The sequence below is a fragment of the Phaethon lepturus genome, unplaced genomic scaffold, assembly GCF_000687285.1.
Source record: "Phaethon lepturus isolate BGI_N335 unplaced genomic scaffold, ASM68728v1 scaffold16681, whole genome shotgun sequence".
Classification (NCBI taxonomy): Eukaryota; Metazoa; Chordata; class Aves; order Phaethontiformes; family Phaethontidae; genus Phaethon; species Phaethon lepturus.
This window is the reverse complement of record NW_010515712.1, coordinates 1-18082: the sequence shown is the minus strand read 5'-3', so window position 1 is coordinate 18082 and position 18082 is coordinate 1. Positions and strand designations below refer to the sequence as shown.

The following is an 18082-nucleotide window of genomic DNA, read 5'->3' as shown; positions in this document are numbered from 1 at the left end:
CCAGAGAGGCTGCGGAGTCTCCATCCTTGGAAATACTCAAAAGCTGTCTTGACATGCTCCTGGGCAGCCAGCTCTAGGTGGCCCTGCTTGAGCACGGGGTTGGACAAGATGACCTCCAGAGGTCTCTTCCAACCTCAACCATTCTGCAATTCTGTGAATCTAAACAATTATAAGGCTATGCTGTAAATGACTAAACCTAAGAGAGTTCGTATTTAGCTTACATGACACATAGAAGCAAGCAATTCTACAGGGGTTTACAATCTAAGCGGCTTAGAGTCAATGTTGGAGAGCAACATTGTCTCTTCAACACATATTTGAAGTGCATTCTGTGCATTGTTTAGAGCCAAGTTAAGATTTGCATTTCCTACTCTCAGGTCCCCAATGCACAGCTCTTTAAAGAAACTGTCACTGGCCGTCTTTAAAGGCTTCACAACCTGCTGTGGAATTTAACCTCATCTGTAGGTAGGAAAAGTCACCCCTTTCTGCTCTTTAGTGTGGTCTGAGAGATAAGAGTCCTCAACTTCTGCACAGCAGGCCGGCAAGATAAGCTGAAGGAGAGAGGTGGCAACATCATGCCCCACCCTTGTATAAAAAAAATCGAGCAAACAACTTTGCAAGTGGATATTTTTTAAAGAAAGCTGAAGGAAGGAGCCATTGCCCACCAGAGCAAGCAGGAGCTGAAAACTTTCACGATACAGGGAACTAGACATGGGCCAAGGTAAGTAAAAATCGCTTTGGTTAGTCCCAAGCATTTGCCAGCTGTCTGTCAGGAAAAACAACTGTCCCTGCTCCAAGACAGTGTTCATGAGGCTTGTTGAAGAGGTGAGCTTCTTATGGGGCAGCAACCAAGAAAGTGCTGTAAAGGCTAAGGGAGTTCAGTTCGCATGGAAGACTGCACAAAAAGGGACAGCAAACAAAAGCCGGTATCAATGCCGAAGAGGAGTTTGAGAGAAGCAGTAAGAGACAGCCAAGGCAGATGTGAGAGTTTGGAAGCAAAGGCATGAGAGTTATCCTTAACACAGGAGATGGCGGGCAGGGGCTGGGGGGAGGTAAGCCAGACTACAAAACTGAAGCAGAGAGATGACTAAGTGTTTTAGCCACTTGAGCAAGGAGAGGGTCCAGGTTCCAAGCAACCTTGAAGAAAGTGACAATAAGATCCATGAAAAGTCATATGAAGGAGAGGGAGCCAGACTGCATATGACTCGCCAGTCTGCAAGACAGACAGAGGAGACATCTTCATCACAGACAAGAAAATATATGAAGTCAGAGCTGGCTCTGTACAGCTTAAACTGGTGCAGGGCTATCAACTGGGACAGCTGTAAAGGGATTTGAAAGCCAGACCAGAATTACTCACTGAAAATAATGTGTGACAAAATTCATATAGGAAAAAAGAAACAAAGCACACAATCCAGTGGGACTCCCACAACAAACACAGAAGGTCCAACAGCAATGGGAGAAGGTATCAATGCAGACGACAAGGCAAGTCAGAGATAAGGAGAGAACAGACCAACGAAAACTGAAAAAAGTAGTAGTTGCGGCTTTAGCACAGGAGCAATGGCTTTACACAGCAGGGGAATGCTCTGTGGATTTTTTTTTAATTTTTTTTTTTAGCTGGATGAAAGGGAGAAGCCTGGGTCAGCAAGGAGAGGTAGGTAACAGGATGTGTCATATGAAGGGCAGCAGTTACAACCCACAAGTTCAAAGATCTTAGTGATGGGTTGGGAGCTGAAGAGATAAGTGAAATCAGGATGATCCCAAAGCTGAGAAAAACCAGGGTATTATCTGCTTGTCAGCAAGAAGTCTGGAAAGATTAAGAACACCACCAAAACCAGAAGAAAAGTGCAAGTATATGAGCATGCTACAGCCATGGAGCACCAAATTCAGTGCTTGAAAGTGTGACAATTTTTTTGTCTCTTCAGTGCTGGACAGAAGCATGTATGATGTGTATGATCCATGTGTAGGAGACAGGAGGAGGAGGAGCTGTTCTGTCTCCTGCAGCTGTAGGTGTGAGCTTGCCAATTTCTGTGGTGCAAAAACAACTAGTGTTTGATTTGCTGTGATCCAGCATAGTTCCAGGACTATACAGCCACACTGCATTCAAACCAGCAGTGAAATTTGCACCAGTTGCTGCTCTTTCGTGCATATCAGACATACATAGTGTAGTAACTGCTGGAAGAGCTTGCACCCACATTGCAAGTGGGGTGTGACAGCTTGTCTCCTGTGCACAATTTCAACCATGCTTCCATGTGGAGAGATGCTGCTTTCAGTGCCATGGGTGCCCTTCAGTACACAGAGCAAGACTCCAAATGTAGTCACAGTGCATGCTCAGTGCTAACCACAACATCTGTATAATTTGAATGCTCAGGTCTGTTCCATGTCCTTTCCTGGGCAGGAAGAAGCTTTTGCATAATCACTTGGTTCACTTAATGATGTTAAGGTATAAGCAAAGGCAGCTCATTAGCCACTTGACACAAGAACAACCAAGCTCAGAGTGACGGCCCTTACAGTGACTGCGCAGAAAGTCTCAAATGCAGGGAGGGCACTGAGTGGAGAAGCACATGATGGGCTGTTTGTGTGTCTCAGCATGTGGCGCAGGACCAGACTGCAGACAGCTCACAGCCCCTAACTCGTTCTCTATCTTCTCACACTACAGGTCTGAGCATCAAAACATGTGATTTCAAGATCACAATGAACAACAATAACCACCACACAGAAGAAATCAGCACTGAAAGGCTTATGGTGCGGCGGGGGCAGCCATTCACTATCACTGTGAGCTTCTCCACTCCAATACACAGCTACCTGCAGCAGCTGAAGAGGACCTTCCTCATAGTACAGACAGGTAACATTACCATAGCTAGCACACCTATCTGCTCCTCTATCCACTGAAGAACAAAGCTGGTGGCAAAAGCCATCTCCAGAGCTGGACAGAGGTGCCCACATTTAGAACTAAGGCCAGTGAACTGCTTGTTTAAGGCAGGTATAGTAGAGTCTCCTCCTGCTGGGACTGCAGGGTCAAAACTAGATCTCTTTCCACAAAAGACACTGCAGCACAATAACCAATACAGGTTCACTACTCTGTGATTTGAAAGTACTCATGGGATCTCTCCTTTCTCCGGGCTTTTGGTTTACGAATGTTCAAACTTAGCTAGCCTGTGACACATGTTTTGTGTTACAGAATGTTTTCTAGCGAGACCCCTGAGAAGGGCAGCAGCATTCAGCTCCAGCTTGTTTACCATAATCTGAGCATTTGGCTGTGACTGTTCTTATACAACACTAAATCCCAGGAGCAGGAGGTCTGCACCATTCTGGCTGTTCCTGGTTTCTACACATCTATGAAACACACATCCCACTTTCAAACATGGAGGCCTGAGTGCAGTACTAACCTTAGGGAGATTCACTAGGCATTAAGCTGCTAAAGGGTTAAGACTCTCTCACAAGAAAGTAGAGCTATGGCTCCAGATATAGACAAGGTCCCTGCAATCTGCATGGGCTGAGGATGCATGTCTGGAATAAACACAACCATATCTTTTTGGCTGCAGGATCACATCCTTCCAAAGCAGATGGAACCCAGATCAAATTTCCCATCTCCAGCCTGGGAGACCATAAGCAGTGGAGCGCAGCACTGGAAGAACAGGGCCCATGCTTCTGGACCATCTCTGTGAACACGCCTGCCAATGCTCCCATTGGCCAGTACACTCTGCTTTTACATGCCTCAAAGTCTTACTGTCTCCTGGGCAACTTCACCCTTCTCTTTAATCCCTGGTGCCAAGGTACGTGAGAAACAGAAAGGCAGGCTGGGATCAGTCACTTCACAGAAACAGCTTTTGAGCTCCAGCACTCTGCCTCCAGGGAGGTTGAGGCTGACTCACCTAGCGCTCCCCGCCACTCCTGCCCTGCCCCTCACGGCACCTTAGGAAGGAGGTAGGGGCTAATAAAAGCTCAAAGTTGCCTGCCTCAGCACTTCTGCCCCATTCCTGGCATACTCCACTGCCAGAGCCCTGTCCTCCTGCTACGGAAAAAATGTTTGATAAAGTGTTTCCTTTAATAAAGATTTTAAGATGACTCAAGATTATAATTGGTCTGATTAAGGCCACTGTATCTTTCTTAGGAATAAAGAAGTCAACAGCCAGCAGAGTAAAAGAACTAGCTAGTGCAATAATTTGGAGGAACTTTTTGAACAAGGAAACAGAGTTGACAATGAAATTCTTCTTTCCTGTCTCATTCAGAATCTGTGGTATTTTTTCAGGGCAGAATGCCAGGGACTGACGAAGTCCATGGAGTGCAGTGGAGTCTGCTGATCTAAGAGATGCAAGTGCATCTGAGACCAGGAATGCTTTCATCCTGATGCTTTTTTCTTCTAATGTAGATGATGAGGTGTTCTTGGCTAATGAGGCACAGCGCCAGGAGTACATTTTAAACCAAGAGGGTGTCATCTACTGGGGGACTGAAAATGCAGTCCTGGCACAACCCTGGGACTTCAGTCAGGTAAGCAAAAGATCCAATGTGTCTGTGCTCTCTTACAGCCACGAGCAGAGAAAAGGTGCTTCTCTCCTGTGTGTACAGGATCCTATCCATTTCCATACTGTGGCTTTGATGAAAGAACTTGCTCTCTGCACTCACTGTCTTTGTCTAAGACTGTGCAGGAGATCAGGGACTTGTGTATAAAGTCCCATAACCAAGTATATGTAATTTTAGCTACCTTCTTAGGCTGTCCTCTATGCAGAAATGCACTGATCTGTATCTTGGCCTTGTGTGCCTTCATTTCATCAACAGATATAAAAGCATTTAATAGAGCTTAATAATACTGTCTCTGTTTTACAGGTGAAGTGAGGACAAGTAGATCTGCCATTTCCCCAAGGCCATTTGACATAGCCAGTGATTAGAACAGAATTTTATTCCACTTTAGTGCTACCAGATCACAGAAGTACCTCTGTGCCAACCTAGAGAGTGCTCCAGAAAAGCATCAATTTCCCTCCATCAGGGGATGCAGTATCATGCTAATGCATTTCACAACTTGCTTCAATAAAGCTGTAGATCTGCCTGTAGTATGTTGTGCTCCCTGACCAAATTTCTGCCTGGAGCTCTCCTTCACAGCCCACTTATATAAGACTATCAGCAGAAAGGGAGAAATAATCTGCAGTTACAAACCCTTGCAGGGACTCCAGAGACCAAATGTTGAATATAGAATCACAGAATCATTAAGGTTGGAAAAGACCTTTAAGATCATCAAGTCCAACCATCAACCCAACACCACCACTGTCCACTAAACCATGTCCCGAAGTGCCACGTCTACATGTTTTTTGAATACTTCCAGTGATGGTGACTCCACCACCTCCCTGGGCAGCCTATTCCAATGTTCGATCACTCTCTCAGTAAAGAAATTTTTCCTAATATCCAATCTAAACCTCCCCTGGTGCAACTTGAAGCCATTTCCTCTCGTTCTATCGCTACTTACTTGGGAGAAGAGACCAACACCCACCTCACCATAACCCCCATTCAGGTAGTTGTTCAGGCCAAATTTCTTGAAATGATGCGTTCTTGTTTCAGTTTGAGAAGGATATTGTTGACATCTGCTTCACACTGCTGGATGTAGGCGAATGCCAGCAACGAGACAAGGATCATACCCAGCGCAAGAACCCTATTTACATCTGCCGCACAGTTGCTGCCATGGTAAGGAGAACAGACAGCAGCCCTAGCTGGGAAGACCTAAATGCAGCGTGAAGGCTAGCACCTTCTCAATTCCAGTTTATGGCAACCCACTGACCAAAGAGGAAGCCTGCCCAGAGCTGTTCCAAGCAACACCTCTGCTCATCTCCAGCCCTTCCTGATATTGCTGCAGCAGACTAGTGCTGCAGAGGTTTCTTAGCAGCAACAGTACACTTACTGAATAAATCTCAGGGGAGACTGTTGCACCCGTTCTGCTCAGCCGTGACCTTCATACTTTGCACAAAAAATCCTTTTGGTTTCATCTGCCTTGGGAGCAGCTTCATCAAACAGGATGAGGTGTACCTACCAAAGAAAGGCAATTCCTTAATCCCTCTTTCTCTCCTCCTTCCCTGCAGCTGAACTGTGATGAGTTTAGAGGAATCCTGACAGAATTTGAGACCGGGCAAGACTATAATGGGACACCCCCTTCCAAATGGCTGGGAAGCAGTCCCATCCTCCGGCAGTGGGTTGCATCGCAATTCAAGCCTGTCCGCTACGGGCAGTGCTGGGTGTTTGCTGCAGTCATGTGTTCAGGTACAGCGGTGGTTCAAAGGCTTTTGGGTTGAGAAAAGCCTTATTTGGTCTGCAGAACCTCTAGCATATGCCTAAATTTCTGGATTAACACATAGCCCAGCAACATAGCCTTTAATCTTTAGGTGAGAGGCAGATCCTCAGAGTTTCCTTATCAACATTCAGCATTGCTAGCTTTGAGATAAAAAGAGTATCAGTACACACCATTCACTGAATGCACCTATGATAGCTTATTTCCTGAGGGGGCAATGCCTCTTGCAAAGTCCAAACAGCAGGCCTGGTGCCATCCCTAACAGGCCTAGCACCAAAAAAGGCTCTACATCTATCAGCAGAGGCACCCTTAGGGCAGGATGCACAAGTGATTCACAGCTCTCTTCTGCACAGTTCTGAGGTGCCTGGGAATTCCTACCAGGGTGGTCACAGGCTTTACATGGGCTCACAACACGAACAGCAGCCTGAGCGTGAATGAGTATTATGATGAAGATGGGACACTGCTTACACAAGACAAGACTGCCCGTGTCTGGTAAGAAAACATGGCAGGGCCCAAGCAACAATTTGAGACAATACCTGGATCTATAAAGTGATAGAGGGGGAAGAGGTAAACAGCTGCAGGGAGTTGGATAGGAGGCAGCTCAGCTGAGATGCTGTCTACATGACCTGTTCTTGAGAAATCGCTGCAACCCAAACTGAAGAGCGCCCTATTACTAGGGCCCACAAAGGAAGAATGACAGCCCAGTCCAGCTGGAGAAATTCCACTGGTCTCTGCTCTCCTCAATATGCACTGAGGTCTCTCAAAGTAGCATTAATTGGCTGTGGTTTGGCTAAAACTTTACTGTACCTCAGGGCTCAGTCCCTTGGTATAAGCACGTGATGTTGTCTCTTGCAGGACCTTCCACGTTTGGAACGAATGCTGGATGGCTCGAGCGGACTTGCTACCAGAGTACAGCGGGTGGCAGGCACTGGATGCCACCTGCCAGGAAAAAAGCAAAGGTAAGGTCTCAAAGATGGGTTTGGGGGGTGGTGGGAGGAGTGGAGCGGCGAGCAAATAAAGCAGTCCAATATTCCTGGCTTCCCCAACTTCCAATGGAAGGATGCAAAAGGACAGGGACTCATCCTGTTGACTTTTAAACACCATTCATCTGTTTGGTTTGTGCAGCTCGTGTAGCTCTAGGAACTCTATCACAGCACTGCTCCCTAACGTCCTCCCAAACTAGATACTTCACCACTCCCAGAATAGGTCTAAACTAGGCATGGGTCTAGTTGGTAAAGCTCTTAACTGGGCCACATTTTCTCTTCAGGTCCATCCTTCTGTGGGCCAGCCCCTGTTCAAGCCATCAAGGAAGGGGACACTGAAGTTGATTATGATGTCTGCTACTTCTTTGCCGCCATCAATGCCAAGTGCCAGGTCTGGATACAAAAAGCAGATGACACCCCCAGGCCAGCTCTCAGTAGCACAAAGTACACTGGCAACAACATCAGCACCAAGAGTGTAGGCAGTGAACGCTGTGAGGATATCACACACAACTACAAGTATCCTGAAGGTACGGGGTAAGCAAGTGGTTGAACACATTCGCTACCAGTGTTATGAGCAAAGAGTAAAGGACTAGAGATCAGAGCCATACCAGAGCATTAGGGTTATCCACTTCTCACTAATTCCCTTTCCGGAATGACACAAGAGCACCTGACTCTTGCTGTCTACAGAAGTAAAACACAGGTCATACCCCAAATTTCATCCCACTTAATTACATTAACCAGGTCTCCAGAAGGCCAGGCCTTTCTTCACCAGGCACTTTCCTGTGAGGAAAACCTTCTTTCCTGATTTCTGTTAACTGTACACTCTGTACATTCACCTCCCATTACCAGTGTAATATATAGAGAGTATTTCAGCTTCCAGCTTCCTGAAAAGGACTGTTGAGCTCCCAGATACCGTCTAAATCCCCCTTCAGAATCCATTACTGAGTGCTGTTTCCCTGACCCAATCCTACCATCTCATCTTAGCCTATGGCATGTTGTCTCCTTGGGGGCAGTCCGTCACAAGAGAAATAGTACTGTGCCATGGCTACTGCTGTAGTTAAAAGAGGCTACTGCCTCTTTTACTCTGACAGATGTTAGCACCAAGGTGCTTTAAAAACTATGACAAATCTTTACAAGTGGAATCTTTCAGGTACATCCAATGAATGTCCTGTCAGCTGAAATTCTTGAGCTGCTCCAACCAGAAGCACAATAGGGTATCTCTCTATGCCCTTAGGAACAGTTATCTACAGTACTGCCAGGATAATTTAATGCCATCCTTCTGCATTTATTGCTTCACATTAGTAAACAGGAAAAAAATACTAAAATATGTGCTCCCCTTTTTGTTACAGGTTCTCTTCAGGAAAAAGAAATACTTGACAAAGTCTACAGAAAGATAAAGAAACTTGAGACAACCAGCAGCAAAGCACAATTTAGCTCCATTCCTACTGCCCTTGAAGAGCCAGTTAACCTTTTCATCCACCTCCAGTCAAAGAGTTCTCTGCTACTGGGACAAGATGTTCCACTTTCCATCGAAGTGTTTAACCACAGTGGTAAAGAAAAGGATACTCACCTGGTAGTTGGGGCCCAGTCTCTACATTATAATGGTGTGCCCATTACCCAACTTTGGAAGGAGGAATTTCATTTTATCCTCAAAAGCAATGAAGGTAAGGACTTTACTGGGTGCATAGTTAGAAAAGTATATCTAGTCCTCTCACTTCAGGAAAAAACTACTTAGCCACAAGTTTACAAAAGGTTGGCTGAATAGTTGATTTTAGGGTGATTGAAATAAAACACTTTGTCAACATCACCTTAGAAATTTTGAATCTGCAAATCCTGTTGGGATCACTTAAGTTTTTAAATTATGCAGTTTTTAGTACAATGTTGGGCACTAAATACTCCTAGGTGCCATGCAGGCCAAGACCAGACTGTACTTATCATCTGCATTGTCATCTGTATTTCACCACTCTGTATTCCAGCTAACAACCTGCAGGTCTTTGTGCCTTACTCACGGTACAGAAAAGAGTTGGGAGAGAACCATCTGCTTAGGCTGACTGCCATGCTGAGAGATGAGGACTCCTACATATACTTTGAACAGGAAGAGATCAGCATTTGTGATCCCCCTCTCACTATTGAGGTGAGATCGGTATCATTCTGTTACTGCAGTAGTGAGGAAACAGCTTTCATAGTCATAAGCAGCAAAAAAATTCTGCTGGGTTGGTGGCTCTCCTCATACTGTCTTCTTTCAAAGCACTGAGACAACAGTTTGGGAAAGGTGAGTTGTGCCACACTTGTATACGGTACTCCCACTTCTACCTTGTCTATGCGTGAACATAAGGAAATCCTAATGATTCCTAACTCACTCACCAGTCTGGAAATCAGAAGCTGCAGAAGCAAACTACAGCAGGAGACTAGTTGAGAAGAAAATAAGCTGGACTTTGCCTCTTCTGGCAACAGGCAGCTCAGGCTGAGACCTCTGGCACCAAAAAATCATTTATCTCCCTTTAATCATAGAAGAATCTTTTCCCTTCTCTCAGTTTTCAGCTCATTTCCTTCTTTCAACAGTTTCCAGAAAACATGGTACAGTATCAGCCAAGCACAGCAAAGATCAGCCTCCTGAACCCTCTCATCGAACCCTTGGAGAAGTGCATGATAGTGGTTGCAGGGCGAGGGCTCATTTACAGACAAAGGAAGTACAGGTAAGTGCAGACTGATTGATCTAAGAACGGTAAATGGAAAAAGAGACACAATGCAAGCTAGAGAAACCCTTGCACAGCAAAGGCTGTCCCCAAAAATAAGCGGGTAACAATGTGGCAGGAAGAGACTGCTACAGCATGAAAGTCCAAGGCATCCCATCCTTTATTTACAGATAATACAGAAGATTTTCACACTGAAAAGGAGAAAAGCCAGATAACAGAACTTTCAACAGATGTGTAATACATAAGTTGAAGCCAGTATAACATTTGTGAAAGCTTCAACCCCAAAGGCCTAGACAGCAGAAGGAAAGCCCGCTGCCAACACAAAGGGTAACAAGAGAAGTACCACAAGACTTAGGCAGAAATACACATTAAATAAGACAACAGTTATAGGTCACTGAAATGAGCTATGAAATTCAGTAATTATTTGCTGTTGAGAAATCAATTGCTTTTTAGCTAGCCACTTGAACAACCATAAGTGTGGTAAAACTTTACTGTTTGTGACGTATCTTTCCACCCATTACCCACTGTCAGCAATAAAGACAGTCCCTGGGTACAATTTTAAGAGTGTCTTCCCCTTCTCTACTGAAGAACCAGGCAAACTTTACTTAGCTAAGAGTCATCCAAAAAGGCACACTCTCCTTCACGTGAAAAAACTACCACATTTCTCCCAAGAAGCTGCATTAGGACAAAGTAACCTTAGATGCCTCCATGGGGAGTTCAACCCCCTTGTTTTATCTCCTTCCCAAACTACTGCCAGATCACAATTCCCTTGTGGTAGTTTAGATAACTGCTAGCCGCCTTCTATTTCTATTTTTTTTCTTTCGTTTTTTTGGCACCACACTCCTGTCTAGTAAATGTATCTCCTGGAAACCAGAAATACAAAGAGGTGCACTTCCTGTATAATCCCTTCTTGCCTTTCAGGCTGGGCTCTGTGCAACCTAAAAGCATTCAACAGCTGCAAATTACATTCACCCCCACCCATGCAGGGCTCAGAAGACTCACTGCATATCTTACCTGCCTTCAACTCCAGAACCTGAAGAGTTACCAAACTATCGACATTGCAGCTGCCTGATGCACAATTTACAACAGGTCCTGCTGTCCTGTTTACAAAAGAGTAGTCATGATCTGTGTCCTCACCTTAGGCAAGCATAGATGTTAAGTTTAATTAAAGTTATATTTAAAACCATGTCTGATTATTTGTACAAAGTCAACTCTCCCATCTGCCACTACGCCCACTCTCCAGTTTTGTAAGTTGAACCTTACTGTGACAAAGATGGGCTAAATGCTCAAGCAAATGCTGCATGTCTCCCCATGCATACGTGCTGAACCCATCACTGCTTAGCCACCTGTGGCAAAAAAAGGATATCCTAGAATTTTAAAGTGATGACAGATATAGCATTTCTCGAGAGATACACTCTTATCCCCCTACAGATCCTTATCGTTGGTAAAGTAGTAAATAGTATTTTCTACTGCTTTCTGGGTAAATAGAAAAGAGAAAGACAATTCACTCTTCTCTAAGGTTAGACAGGAAATAGCAGCAGTGCTGCACGTTTTTTAATGGTTCATCGGGCTGCTTGCAAAAGAAGCAAGACCTTTATCTTTTGTACATATCCTTTGCCACCTGAAAACACATGAAGCCACTCATGCAAATCTAGCAGTATTTTATTGTTCTTTCAACCCCATAGTAGTTGTAATGTCTGAACAACTGGGCACATTTACAACATTAAGATGCAGCACCGCACCATCCCAGGAATCCAAGCAAAATTACACCTTCTGCCATGGCAAAGAGCAACTTCCTGGGAAAGTTTTACCAAGTGGCAGTAAAGCTCTCTCCTAAAAACATTGTTCTCATCATTCTCCCTATAGCTGGAGAACAGTGAGATTCACTGGAAAAGCATATGCCAGGGCCAGTGGCAGCAACACATGTAGACATGGAAGAGCTAAAGTTGACCTTGTGTGAAGTTCTTGATTTTGTTCATGTTGTGATCTACTGCACCAGTTAGAAACTGCACCCAGCCTTCCTCTGATGGTGGACATACATGGCTTGTCCTGCAAAAGTGGAGGATATTCATTAGAAAAGCCTCCTGGGTGTCTTATACCTATGCATCCAGACAGCATGTGGGTACTGTGAAGTGCTGAATTACCACAGCATTACAACAGGACTGTGGGAAGAACCCACATCCATGTCTCTAGTCCCAAACTTTAACACATATGTGTGGGTGTCTTCAGCGGGAACCACTTTCATCCCTACCATCCTTTTCTCACTCCCATCTCTTTGTGACTTGATAACATCATAACTATTCCAAAATGCCAGTATTTACTGTCTAGAAACAAGTCATCTTTGACAGTAGGCAGAAAGATATCAACCTTCACAGCAGGGAACACAGACTTATAAAACTGTAAGTCATACTCACTTTGCAATCTCTAGAACTTTCTTTAATACTGAGGCCAACTTAGCAGCCTAGAAAGAAACAAAATGGAAATAAAGTAAGTCAAACGTGGAAAAAAGGGGCTCAGCAGTACTGGAAAAGGCAGGTGCGTGCGAATGCCCAAAGCAACCAAGAATGAGTAAAATTGCCACAGATCCTGATGCTGAAGGAAGCTATCTATCATTGCCATGCTGGGAGTGTCTCCCAACCTACTGCTGGCTGGGACAGGTGAAAATAAAGACGGGCAGTTTTTTAAAGTATACGTTAAAATGCTTTTTTCTTTAAGAAGATAAGCCTATTAGAAATTGGTAACTGATATTAAGGCATGAAGTTACAAGTGACTGTAATGAAATTTTCCCCCCCAAATCAAGCCACTGGCCAAAGGTATGAAACCAGAATTAAGAATAAAAAATCTCAGATATGAGAAGATAAGTACTTTATGATGGAAGGAAACCCTGGAAGTCATCTAGTACAACCACCTGCTCAAAACAAGGCCTACCTCAAAGTTCAGTCAGGTTGCTTAGAGCCTTGCCCAGTCAAGTTTTGAGTATTGCCAAAGATGGAGATTCCACTGCTTCTCTGAGCAGTTTGTTTTAGTGCTTAACCATACTCACTGTGAGACTTTTTAATTTGTATTTTTAATTTAGATAACTTTATTTGAGCAAGTCTACATTACCTAAGGAAGAAAGCAGACATGCAGTACATTGGCAGCCTTAGACCTCACCTTCCTCTCAGGTGCTGTCACTGGACATCTCTATGGATTATAGTTCAGAGCGAAAGCTCAAGTGGCCATGCTCTTCCCTGAAGTAGTAAAGATGAAGAAGGCATTTCCACCTGATAGAAGCTAAGTATGCAAGAACCAAAGGGGACTCTTCATCCCTAAGAACTTATTACTGAGACAGTCGCTAACACCCACCACTCCCTGACAGCCACATAATCCCTCCAATTCAATTTCTGCCACTTCTCTACAGCTAAGTGTGGGCAACCCACATGTAGGCTGCAGATACTTACATTGAGTCGCACAGCCAGCTGGTTCATAGGTGGATACATGCTTAGTGCCAGCTCATCAACACTGGAATAGAAGAGAGGAGAGCAATGGAAGAAAGGTCCTGATAGCACAACTCATGGATCCTGGTCAAAACCTACAAGTCAGGAACAGCAGTGCATGACAAGGAGACAACATCAGTCATACCCGTGGGATGCTTCTCACTGCCTTCTCAGACACCTGAGTGCCACTCTCACCTTAGAGTGAGACATGGCCACAGCTCCACCCTAAGCTGCAACATATGTTCTTCTCCTAACCTGCACAACTCTCAACAGCCTATGCCATAATAGTCTTCCCACCACACCTGCTTCCACCACCTGCTCACAGCTGCAGTATCATAAAGGTTTTTCTAATCCATTCTCTAGACCGCAAGAAAGATAGGGACTGTTCTGGAGCAAAAAGCAGCATGGGGAGAGACCTGCTTACCTTGGACTGATCTCATTAGCAATGTCTGCAAGATCATCCAGCTGAGCGATCTGCTCTGCAGAATCAGCTTTGCCATAAGCCTTCACTACACCCAAGACCTTCTTCAGGCAAGCTTTAGAAGCCTTCATTAATCCCATGCAGGAACTAAGCAGCTTCCGGTCAGCTTCTGACCAATATGTATCTCTGTTGCCTCGAAAGCCCAGCTCTTCATCTTCCATGATGTCACTGTAGGGGTCTTGCCCTTCCACCAGAGCCTGAGAACATAGATGCACTGAAAACCCAGAGCCTAACATCAATTCCAGCAATACCCAGGAAGAAAGAAAACATAATCTAGAAATCATAAAAAATAATTTATGGAAGAATCTCTCTCCAATCAGCATCTCAGTTTCGAGATTCTGTTAATCCTAGCAGGACTGGATTAAGAAAAAATAATCCCCCACTCCAATTCAACAGAGCAAACAGCAAGAACCGGGCAAACAGTGCCATTCTTACATCAACCTAAATCGCCCTGCCACCCCATCTACCCATCCCCTCCCCCCACAATTCAGGACATGGCTTTATTGAAGCCTTATATACAGTAAACCAGGCTTGAGTTTAAAAACTTATTAAGATCCAAGCATAATACAATAATCTAGCTCATACCAAAACAAATTTAAACCAAAGCCTGTATATAAAACAATCCCTGTGTTCCATCACTGAACCATCACTGCAATCCATCACTGCAGGTTCCTCAAAGGCTTAGGGACTTCCTTACATGTTCCATCTCCTCCAGAGCATCCTTGACCACACCTAGACATGCAGACAGAGCTGACACAACTGCTGCCTGGTTATCTGCAAAAGGAAAAGAATGAAAACCGTGGCATATTAAAATCAGCTTGCAACAGCGTTCGTCTAGGTTTGCGATTATTAGATCTTGAGATTATAGGATCAAACTTTTTGCAGAGCGTAGAGCTGCACTATTGCCATGCAAAGAATCTGGCCTGGCTTCCAACCTTATACATTTCAAAAACAGTTCAGTTTCGCAGAATGAGTGAGCCTTCACTGTACTAGCTAGAACACTCCTTGCAAGAGCTATTGATATTCCAACACAACACATCCTAGTTCTGTTGTTCTGCATATACAATACTCACCTCGTGGCAGGTTGGATACTCGCTCACATGCCTCCCACACACCACCAGTTGATATAAGCTGTTCTTGAGACAAGCTGAAACAAAACAAAGCCCCCCGAAGTCAGACTTAATAACACCATTCTGCTAGACTGTGTTTTTATTTTCTGCACCAAAGATGATGCACACTAGTAGAAGCTCTGCTGGAAAGATGTCACCAACCAGCTTGTCACTAGTATCTCATGTATGTGTAAAGCAGTAAGTGCTGGCTCCTACTGAGTTTAATTAAGTGTTGGAACAACAAGCAGGAACCTTTTACAAAGGTGCTTAGGCATATTATTTACCTTTCAGAATCTGTCTGTATTAGAGATTGCTGACCTCTGCCTTACAGTGGCGTGTAATGCCTAGAGACAAAGTAATCAATAATGGTCCAATAACTAGCTTTACAAAGTTGTGCAATTGTTGCACATGACAGTTCACTCCAAAGGCAAAAACTGCCAAACAGTGCAAACGCTCTCCAGCACCTTCATGGGAATTCTGCTCCCAGAATCTTTCCTTGCCACAGACAGGATGAAAATCTATTCTCCACGAAGGTAAATTTACCTGACTCAGTCACTGGGACAAGAGGGTGCTGTCAGGACCATGAGTATATTCCACCCTCCTAGGAGTTTAGTTTGCTCAGCTGAAGAGTTTAGTTGGCTAACTACAAGGTCAGCTCCTTTGCTGATAGGAGGTATTGTGAAGAAAGAAGTGAGGGCCAGCCCTTCCTTACCATAGAAGATGCTTTTACCCTGACATTCTTTCACTGGGCCCTGTTTGTGCTACATCACAGCTGTGTAGCAGTTATGTCTGCACCCAGTCTCATACCCCCATGATTCTGGCGTAGATCCTGACCCACTGATTTGTCCTTCCTGCCTTGACCTCAGACCGACTCATTGTAATGGACATGCTGGGCAATCACTGGATGGCATCTGATGCTGGTTACTCTCTCTGGACCTGACCCTGATGCTGACTTGCTGTCCTGACTTTCCAGCTTGACCTCATCGCTATGGGCTTGTCTAGTGATCCAGTCTCCGAGCTGAACCTCATTACCCTCACCAGCACTCTGCTCACTCAGATACTGGGGAACAGTGCTTTTCTTGATTAGGCACTGCCTCTTCCTGCCTCATAACAATGCTCTGCTTCTGCCTCCCCCCTTCCCTTAGGAAGCAGTCTACACTTGCTGCTTCTGAAAAAGTATACTTGTAACTTTTTTCTTCTTTTTTTCCTGGAGAATTACTACCTCTCGAACGGAGCACTGAGAATTGTTTCTGTGAGTTGGATCATTCCTTCCACAACTTCAGTGGTAGCCTCTCGTACCATCTTCCGAAGAGTAGTACCTGGTTGAGATTGAGAAAGAGCAAGAAAGTTGCCACAAAGTCAGCACCGACAGAAAGCAACTACCGAAGATGAACACACAGATTGTTCCGTTTCTGTGGATATATAGAGGTTGTATAAATGAAGTTACAGGTATTCTGAAGGAAGCAATGTGTTTCCCAGTTCCCAAAGGACTTTGAGCATTCATATTTCTAAAGCGTTGAGGTCCGTGTCCAACCAACTATACAACTTCCTACATTATCACTCTTTCACAGATGGAAACCTGCTGTAGACGACAGACAAGTGGTTCACTCATAAACATGTTGCAAGTCTACAGAATAGCTGATAATGGACCTACTTGCTCATGATAACTCGCTTTCCTACAGATGTCTGATCTCATATTAGGCTTTGAAATACTGGGTTTCTTTATATAGTGGTGAAAGAATCACCACCCTACATAGTGGTGACTGCTGTCACTATCTCACCTTGGCCCTTAGGAAGCCAGTAGTACACTGTGGCAACTGCAAGAATGGCATTTTGGACATCTTCACTCAGCTTCCGGCAATCCTGAAAATGGATAGGAAAAGGATTAACCATAAATAGCTGCACCGCATTTAGAAAGTCTCACAAGCAATCACTTAGATTCAAATTGCTTTGAGAAAAGGGAAGCATAGTAACAGCCATCTTGCTTGACAAACAAATACAGCACAACAAGAAGACCCAGTAAGCAAGCTATACATCATAAGCCACCTCATGATTTGGCAATAAAACACACCCTGGTGTGATGCTCATGTATCACAGAGGAAGAAGTAGCTTAGACGATTATTCTGAACTGGAGGTCTTTTTTTTTTTTTTTTCTCCCCCAAACATAAGTGTGATGAACCTCCCTCAAGAAACAGCAAAAATTTTGCATATTTTTTGTTACATCTAAGGTATGTATTCTCCAACATCCTGTCTCTATTGGCAACCAGCTATAGATATTAAAGAAAAGAATGTAAGAATATTTCTATTTGGTACATCTCCACAACTTACAAAAATTAGTTGGCTGAGGAATTCTTCAATTGGATTAATACACTCTACAATGCATAGCCCACACCAACCTCCTTTGTTTGAGATGAACCAAATGATTTTTAGTCAAGCGAACCAATAGACGCCTGAAACTTGTCACACACACTGCAACTTCACTCTATGGGGGCTTTCACTCACCTCTGCAGAAGTCAGGAGAGGCCCTGAGAATGCCAGACTCAGCTTTGTAGCTTCCTGTGATGTTACTTTGAACGTCTGACCTAGAAAGGATTTAATGGGAGCAAAAGAATAGAAAGTAACTTGGGTAAAAGGTAAAAGAACAGAGCAGGTAGATAAGCAACATCTCTGATGTTACATTGTCCTACTGCTTGATTACCATTTCTTGCTTCCAAGCAACAAAGACATGAACTAAAGCCCATTACAGAAAAAGAAAAATTCCATGGTGTATTTGTGCCATGCACATTGCACGTGTCTTATGTCTGGTTTTTTCCTAGTCTTTTTTCTTAGCTGGTAGCGATATCCACAACCACATTTTGTGTCCCGGTCCATGACACCTTCACCAGGATGTGCTGTGAGGCTTTAAAAATCTAGCTGTGACACCTGTTCGATAGCGGCCGCTGCTCTGCCAACGCCAACACCCTGGAGCGGAGGGCAAGTGCAAAAGCCCTGACTGGAAACCTGCCGGGGATCTCCCTTGCAAGTCAGAGCCCTGACACGCACCGGCACCGTGGATACCCGCCTCCGCCA

At 44.5% G+C, this 18082-nt stretch overlaps 2 protein-coding genes across 2 annotated transcripts; one reads left to right on the top strand and one right to left on the bottom strand.

The window, feature by feature from the left end:
- The first annotated feature begins 600 nt into the window (after positions 1-600).
- Positions 601-11019, top strand: EPB42 (erythrocyte membrane protein band 4.2). The gene is made up of 13 exons (XM_010295867.1): positions 601-718; positions 2654-2839; positions 3540-3770; positions 4367-4485; positions 5548-5670; positions 6063-6240; positions 6622-6760; positions 7124-7227; positions 7536-7778; positions 8601-8915; positions 9228-9385; positions 9814-9947; positions 10869-11019. Exons 1-13 carry the CDS (start codon positions 709-711, stop codon positions 11017-11019), a joined length of 2091 nt encoding a protein of 696 aa, XP_010294169.1. The 5' UTR covers positions 601-708.
- Positions 11020-11592: 573 nt separating this feature from the next.
- CCNDBP1 (cyclin D-type binding-protein 1) lies at positions 11593-17595 on the bottom strand (the record flags this gene model as incomplete). The annotated part of the gene is made up of 9 exons (XM_010295869.1): positions 11593-11996; positions 12362-12408; positions 13388-13448; positions 13848-14101; positions 14602-14678; positions 14978-15051; positions 16236-16332; positions 16795-16876; positions 17516-17595. Coding segments are annotated over 9 exons (881 nt in total), but the record flags the coding sequence as incomplete, so codon positions are not given.
- Between the last annotated feature and the right edge of the window lie 487 nt (positions 17596-18082).